At 51.6% G+C, this 8,131-nt stretch overlaps 1 protein-coding gene across 1 annotated transcript in view; it reads left to right on the top strand.

Moving 5' to 3' along the window:
- Positions 1–3,281, top strand: part of SLC7A1 (solute carrier family 7 (cationic amino acid transporter, y+ system), member 1) — a 41,059-nt gene extending 37,778 nt beyond the window's left edge. Inside the window, exons 8-11 of the mRNA XM_006831946.1 lie at positions 570–778; positions 919–1,085; positions 1,768–1,876; positions 3,178–3,281. Coding sequence (XP_006832009.1) covers positions 570–778; positions 919–1,085; positions 1,768–1,876; positions 3,178–3,281 — 589 coding nt within the window. The remainder of the gene's footprint in view (positions 1–569; positions 779–918; positions 1,086–1,767; positions 1,877–3,177) is intronic.
- Positions 3,282–8,131: the final 4,850 nt, after the last annotated feature.

Below are 8,131 nucleotides of genomic sequence, written 5' to 3'. Positions count from 1 at the left end.
GAGGGTCAGAGAAAAAGAGGAAGACCCCCAACGAGATGGATCAGCCAGGTGGCATCATTGATGGACTCAAGTGTGGCAGCAGTAGTGAGGTTTCACTACATACGCATATATACTCTTATATATCATCCACTCACAGCGCCCCCTGGTGTAACAGAGGAGAACTGCCCACAGGGTTTCCTAGGCTGTCATCTATTGTGTCACTACATACTCATATATATTCTTATATATCATCCACTTACAGCGCACCCTGGTGTAACAGAGGAGAACTGCCCCTCAGGGTCTCCTAGGCTGTCATCTACTGTGTCACTATATACTCATATATACTCAATATATTGACTGACAGCGCCCCAGCATGACAGAGTAGGACTGCCCCAGAGGGTGTCCTAGGATGTCATCTACTGTGTCCCTGTTGTTATTGTCAGGTGCCATCGAGTCGGAACCGACTCATAGCGACCCCATGCACAGCAGAACGAAACAACGTCGCACGGGGGCACTGTGAGTCCGAGTGGCCTGGCTGGCCCCTGGTAACAACAGTTTAGGTGGAGAGATTATGCTTTTCATCTCTACAGGTATCAGCCAGAGCAACCCAATGTAGTATACCAGATGGCCAGCACCAACGATGACCAAGTAGATCAGAATGAATTGGTGAGCACCAGTGATTCCCAAACAGGCTTCTTACCAGGAGGGAAGTTTTCTCTGAAAACCATACTGTCACCAAAAAACCTGGAGCCCTCCAGAAACTCTGGACTAATTGTGAATGTCTCTACCAGCCTCATAGGTAAGCTCTGTGGGATCTTGGCTTCTTGTAAACAGGGGTGTGGAGTGGAAGGTCTTTTTCTCATAGCTGACATCTGGGGGAGAAGCAAGAGTGTCAGGGAAACAGCGATGGCTGATCCACACTGTGTCTCTGTACCCCAGCAATCCTCATCCTCATCTTCTGCATGGTGTCAGTGCTGTGTAGAGACACCCTGGCGGCAGCCGAGCTCTGGGCCATCTTTGTGCTGGCAGGCTGCGCCGTCCTCTGCTCTATGGTCACTTTCGTCATCTGGAGGCAGCCTGAGAGCAAGACCAAGCTCTCATTTAAGGTGAGCGTGCGCCCCGCCACCCAGGCTTTGCCCCACAATGTCCAACAGAGCTGGAGCCACACACAGTGCCTCCTGCTTTGCAGTTAGGAGCAGAGCATCCAACTCTCCCCCCAGTGCGTGTTGGGGTGCGGGTGTGTGTGCCTGTCGGGGTGCAGGTGTCTGTTGGGGTGGAGGGAGGTGTGTTGAGTGCAATGTGTGTTGCTGTCTGGGGTTTGTGTTGGGGTGCACTGTGTGTTGGTGTACATATGGCATTTGTGTTGGGTTACATTGTGTTTTGTGTGAGTGTTGGGACGTGGAAATGTGTATTGGGGAATGATGTCTGTTGGGGTGCGTTGTGTTTTGGGGTGTGGGGTGTGTGTTGAGGTCTGGATGTTTGTTGGGGCTGGTGTGTGTGTTGGGGTTTGGAGTGTGTGTTGAGTTCTGTGGGGGTGTTGGGCTATAGGGTGTGGGTGGGGTCTGGAGTGTTGTTGGGATGCAGGGTGTGTGTTGGGGTCTGGTGTGTGGGTTGGGATGCAGGGTGTGTATTGGACTGCAGGGTGTATGTGTTGGGGTTTGGGGTGGTGTTGGGATGCAGGGTGTGTGTGTTGGGGTTTGGGGTGCCTAAGGACTGTCGTGGCATTGTGGAGTGGGGCAGTTAGTACCAGCCCCCACAGGGCAGACCCTCAGGTCTTATGTGTGGCAGGTACCCTTCCTGCCAGTCCTCCCCGTCCTGAGCATCTTCGTCAACGTGTATCTCATGATGCAGCTGGACCAGGGCACGTGGGTGCGCTTCGCAGTGTGGATGCTCATAGGTAAGTTGGCTCGGAGCCCTGCGTGTCTGGGCTGCCGCCGGCATTCACTCTACATGCCTTCCCCCCGCCCCCCAGTGTCTCCTCTTTCCAGCCAGGGTCTGCTTGAGACCCCTCCCCGAGCCTGAGCTTGTCTGTGGGCTCGGCCAGACGGTGGATGCTGCAGAGCCTCCGCTCGTCTGGGACCCCACAGCACAGCGCTTCCTCTGGACAATCGAGAACCCCTGGGAGGTTGTGGGGCCCCTGAAAACTTATGGCAACCCCGCCTGGGTCAGTCGAAGGTTTTCAACAGCTGGGTCTGGGGAAGCAGATCACCAGGGCTTTCTTCTGAGGCTCCTTTGGGTACACTCGGAACGTCCAGCCTTTTGGTTAGCAGTGGAGCATGTCCACCAGCTCCACCACCCAGAGTCTCCCTTTTATGGTTTGCCTCTTGCTGGAATGCTTTGTCTTCTGAGGCAAGAGTTCCATGTTGCTAAGAACAACAAGGATCCGTTAGTTTTGCCTCCAATGGCCAAGGCTGGCCTGGGCTACAGTGACCTACTGGTCTGGTTCAGTTCTAGTAGAGAATGGCTTCGTGCTGTGGGAAGGTGCTGAGGGGTCGGGGACAAGATGGGTCCGGCGACACTTAGAAGCCGAATCTTGGATGTGGTGAGACACTGTGCATGTTCACTCCAGTTCAGTACATAAGCACGAACGAGCCCATAATGACTGGGTGCTCCGACACTGTTGGTAGGTGTTGGGGGGATTAAGCTGAGGATGGACCAGTGGGAGTCCCCCGCAACAGCATCCAGCTGAGAGACACCACAGAGATGGCCCTTTATAATCTATGCAACTTGGCAGGTCCTGTGTGACAAAGACCCTGGTCGTCACAAACAGTGAAGCTCTAGGCTGCCGATCAAAGGGTTGGTGGGTCAACCTCTCTCAGAGCCCCCTCAGAAGATAGGCCTGGCATTTTGACTCCTACAGGGAACAGTCATGAAACTCTGTGGAGCCCAGTTCTGCCCTGACACATGTAGGGGGTGCCATGAATGGAATCTACTTATGAAAAATCATCCACTGAGAACCCTGTGGGGCACAGTTCTACTCTGACACACACGGAGGCACCATGAGTGGAATCTACTTATGAAAAATCATCCACTGAGAACCCAGTGAGGCACAGTTCTACTCTGACACACATAGAAATGACTCGATGGCAGCAGGGCCTGGGAGGAGCAGTGGAGGGCTGTGTGTACCGGGAGGTGGCAGCCTCAGCTGGCCCAGCTCCACCCTGCTCATGCTGGTTCTCTCTTCCTCATTGTCTCCAGGCTTTACCATCTACTTCGGCTACGGCATCTGGCACAGTGAGGAGGCATCACTGACTAAGGGCCAGGCCAGGACGCCGGATGGCAACCTGGACCACTGCAAATGACAGGGCCCCTCCAGCCCAGGGGACCTGCCGAGGCCTGGGACTGGAACGCTGCCCTTACCAGAACCTCAGCCAACAGCTCCTGCTCCCACCCATGCCCGGCTCTGGGGCAGCCCACTGGGCAAGCTCCCTGGTCGGCGGGGGCCCTCAATTCTGGCCGCCCTGCTGCCTCTCCTCGCCTGCCTCCGCAACAAGAAAGCCACCCGACCCACTCCGCTCCTCAGTGCAGAAGAGGGCCACCTCCTCCTGGGGACCTTGTCTCTCCAGGGCCGTGTCTGGTACTGAAGACAGACACACACACACTCCTAACTTCTGATAGCCATCTCCTCTTCCTCAACTCCATCAGCTGCTGTGGTGCGGGATGGCGACCACCAAACTTCCTGGTCCTCAGAGCCAAGCCACCATGGCTGACCTTCAGGACAGTCAGGACTGCTGGCCTGCATGAGTAGCCACTGCCTGTTGGGGTGTTTAAAGACTGTCCTCCACCAGTTAGTGCCCCGATCCCAGCAGGGCTTTGCTCTGACACTGTGATGGGCCCTGCACGCTTGAGGTGAGACAGCAGCATCACGGAGTGGTGGTCACGCATGGACAAGAGTTCCTCCAGTGTGCAACACCCTGACGTGTACAGGGGACCTGTCCCCATTGACCCAGTCTGTTCTAGTGGCCCCCGGGTGCCTCGACGGTCAGTCTTGAGCAGCTAGAACAGGCTGTATGTTTCTGAGAAACTCCATGGGTCTGACGCCCCTGACAGAATTGAAGCCTCCTTTTCTGTGGGTGCCCTCCAGCCGCCTCAGTCTCACTCCAATGCCTGAAGTTGACCTGTAGGGTCTTGTAAGGTTATTGAAGCAGGTGCTGGCCTGTGATGCCATCTGCCCAGCCCCTTGTTAACACAGCCTCAAATGGTATTCTCTTCCAAGCTGCAGTGAACCACTCCACCAAATTCAGTCAGAGCTTAACGCTCACTTGTTTTGCCCCATAACATGGTGTTGTTCAGGGGGCATGTGGTCCCTCGTGCTGACCTTGTTCTGGTGGCTTTGTGGTCCACATGCCACACACTTGTCCATGCTCTCTGGGTATGGTCAGGTTCGAGGTTTAGGGCAGACACAAAACTGCTGACTGAGCCGCAGTTCCACATAGAGTGTGACCAAGGAGGCATCCTTACCTCCCCTGTGTTGGGTCAGCAGTTTGGACAATGTGGCAAAAGGAAATGCTGTTTTCCAGGCCATTTCCCATTCTCCCCGCCCCCCCCCCAGCTGACCTTTGACCTCTGGTGGAAAGATGTCTGACACACGATGACACTTTTCTCCTCAGGAGTGTCTCATAGAAATGGCCACATGGCAGAGTGGGCCTTCTGGAAGCCAGGGATGAAGGGCTGGGCCAGCCTCCTTCCAGGTGCTCAGCCCCATTTGTTGAATGTTCCAGAGTCTCCACAAGAAAGCCCAAAGCTTGGGTTTCCAAAGAAAGGTATTAAATTTCTGTAGATTGGTGCTGTAAAATATTTTGATAAACATTAACTTATTTCGTTGGAGTTCTGGTTATCTGCTGTTCTGGGGGACCTGTGAGCGATTTGTTGTTGGTGTCTTTTCTGTTATCTTTCTACCTGAACAAAGAGAGTCCCAAAAAAGGGAGAAAGAGACATTTTTCTTTGTTTTGTTCGTACTTAAGTTCTCCTTCTGGCTGAAGTTCCAGAGCAGTAAAAAACACAGAAGAATGTCTATTTGACAGTTGGCATTTCAGCTAAGCAACCTACAAAGGGGGACTTCAGAAAGTTCGCAGAAAGGTTCTATTACGTTTTCATTCCACTGTCCCCGCAAACTTGTGGAAGCCCCTTGGTGTTCATTTTTGACAAAGGGTGCACGAGGGGGCTTCCAAAAGTTCATGGAAAAATGTCACCATTTTCATTCCATTTTTTGCATGAACTTTTAGAAGCCCCCTTGTCTATTGTGTGACAAAGGGCCATTTTCCCCCTAAAATTTCGCACCCAAGAACACTGGGACAAGTGTGCATCACTCCTCTTTTCTTCACCCTGAAGCTTTCAAATTCCAGACAGTGGTACCCACGGACTTAGTGGGAACAAAGAGCAGAGGGCCTCCCATTTAGAACAGGGCACCCCACCCCTGTGCTGACGTTCAATGCGGTGCCAGTATGCGTGGTATGGGGTTTTCTCTTCTTGTATATAAAGAAGGAATGGTGTTTGGGTTAGACTTCAGTATTTTAGTAGACTTCCCTCCGTAAATTTTAATAGACTTTTCCTTCTCACATCCCTCAGTTCCCTGAAGTAAACACATTCTCTCTCTCTCTTACACACACATAGAAAATCTGAAAGTGGCCGAATGTTCTCCACGCCTCATCCGCTGTCCCTGACAGGGCTATAGCTCAGTTTCCGGGCTTGGCCAGCTCTTTTCCTACACAGTCCTCCGGCGGAGAAGTGAACCCGTAGGGAAGACCATGTCTGTTTCTTTCTGCACCCACGTCAGAAAGACTCAATTTGGCATGAGTGGGCCCCCATCCTGTTGCCACAGAAAGCTGCGTGTTTTCATGGCCTGGTAAGCCCACCTTCGTGAAAAGCAGACCCCGAAGAGGATTCCCAGGGGCACAGCCAGGGGAAGGGGACCCTGGCTTCTGCCCCACTCTCCTTTCAGCTGATGCTTTGGGGTATGTAAGATTTGACAAACTAGGAAAGGGTGCAATTTACCACCTTTCTTAAGAGGGATGAATAAATTCACGCCGTTGGCAGAAGTGCTCAGCCCAGACCCCCCTCCCCGTTAGCTTTTGTTTCTTCCTCAGATTTCTCTTCCCAGCAACCCTTTCACCTTTGTGCAATCATCAGCTTTCAGACTGCCACTGGACAGTCCTTTCTTGGCCTCCGATGGCGACTGGTGACGTTGAGCTTTGGTCTTGGTAGGCAAGGGACACCGTGTGACCAGAGGTGACCAGCAGGATGCATTGGGCACTGGCCTGACCGAGACCTTCCTGGCAAATTCCTGTCTGCCCCTGTGCTTAGCCAGTGTCCACAGCAGGGCTAGTTGGTGGCCACTTCATTCAGGGGTTGAGGCTTTTCCAGGTTTTCTGCACCAAATGGCAAGTGGGCTTCCCCTACCAACACCACCAGGCTGAGTGTGGCCTGAGCCTGCTTTTCAGGCAAGCTCGTGACAAAGCTCAGAATAAAGGGCAGGAGGTGGGTCCTCTGAGGAGAGTCGGCGCCCACCCTGTACAGCAGGCAAAACCCTTCACCACTGCTCTGCCCTGGGGCTGTCCTTTCAGACGCAAATGCCCCTTGCTTGCTTTTTAACAAGAGCCAGCACTGATATTGGCACCCAAAACTCAACTACATAAAAACAGCCCTACCACCCTGGTGTGTCCTAGAACCAACAAGAGAGTCATTGGCTGGGTACTCTGTCAGCCCCAGAAAAGCAGTAGCATCGCTGACCGCAGACTTCATGACAGTCACTTCAGATGGGGTTCCCACATATGTATTCTGTAAATGTGTATAGTCTCAAACGCCTGCCATCGGAACAGGGGTGCTGTGTGGAAAGCTTCCCGAGGGAGTGAGATGTGCACATTTTGTCAGACTAGGACCCACCTGTTTGGTAAGGAAATGCTTCATTTATCCAGTGGCGCAAGAAACCGGCACCCCAGAATTTATCACCTGAAAGAGCTCTTGAAAACGGGTTCTTAAAAACGTCAGCTGATGCTCCTGCTTGTCCCTCAGATTCCAGTCTTTCGGCGCCTGTGACACCACTCTTTGAAAGCGGCAGTGCCCTCTTCCAAGGGGGAAATGGATCGGATATTAGTCCATTTGTCATCTGAGCCCCCGGAGTACAGGGTCCTGTGAGACAGCAGGCCATGGCTGAGGTTCACGGGAAGCCCAAACCGACTTTCTCAGGGGATTCACGCGTCTAGCAGGATCGGGAACCGCAGTCAGACTCTGCTCGTCTTTCACCACGCTGTATGACTCTTAGACTACAAATAAATGTTTTAATTTGGGACTTATTTTCCCATGTGAGAAGTTATTATATATATATATATGTGCAGATATATATATTTAAATAGCTATGTATTTAAATATATAGACTTAAAAGGAAAGTTTCCTGCTTAAGTTGTGCCTTTTCCACTTCAATAAGGTTTACTGAACACCAAGAGTAAAGGTAGCTGATGAGCATTGGTTTCTCCCATCAACTTTTCTCCTGAGCATGGAGCCATTTGTAAAAGCGAGTCCTGTGTGTGTGTCTGTGTGTGGGGTGGGTGGGATTGTTTTTTTAATTATGTAAATTGTATATTTTTGCTCATTTGATGTTCTATTTTTCTAATACTTGTTTTTTATAGTTTATTATAATGGTGATGCTAGATTTAGATTCTGATGCTAACGTGCAAATCGGCGGGGCCTCTGCAAAGGCTCACCCTGTTGACATTTCATTGTTTGGACAAGTATAGGGGCCCATCCACCTCCTATCAAAACTAAACAAATGTGAACCTGGCCTCATGTCTCCCTTAATGCTGATGACATTGTACCCTGACAACTTTTGGCTGGCCTCTACGTTGTAAAACAGCTGCTATATGGTACATCATATTGTGCTTTTCTGAGTTCTAATAAATGCTGTCCGATGCTTCACTCTGCCTTCGTGTAATCTCAAGAAATGTAACCACGCTCAGCGAGGGTCTGTGCTTGGTGGGTACCACTGAGTTGATTCCAACTCAGCATCCCTGTGTGACAGTAGAACTTCCCCTGAGGGTTTCTTAGGCTGTCATCTATTTTGTCACTATATACTCTTATAGATCATCCACTCACAATGCCCCCTGGTGTAACAGAGGAGAACTTCCCCAGAGGGTTTCCTAGGCTGTCATCTATTGTG

This window comes from Chrysochloris asiatica, unplaced genomic scaffold (assembly GCF_000296735.1).
Source record: "Chrysochloris asiatica unplaced genomic scaffold, ChrAsi1.0 scaffold00005, whole genome shotgun sequence".
NCBI lineage: Eukaryota > Metazoa > Chordata > Mammalia > Afrosoricida > Chrysochloridae > Chrysochloris > Chrysochloris asiatica.
The sequence above is the reverse complement of the archived record's forward strand: the minus strand, read 5'-3'. Positions and strand labels throughout refer to the sequence as shown.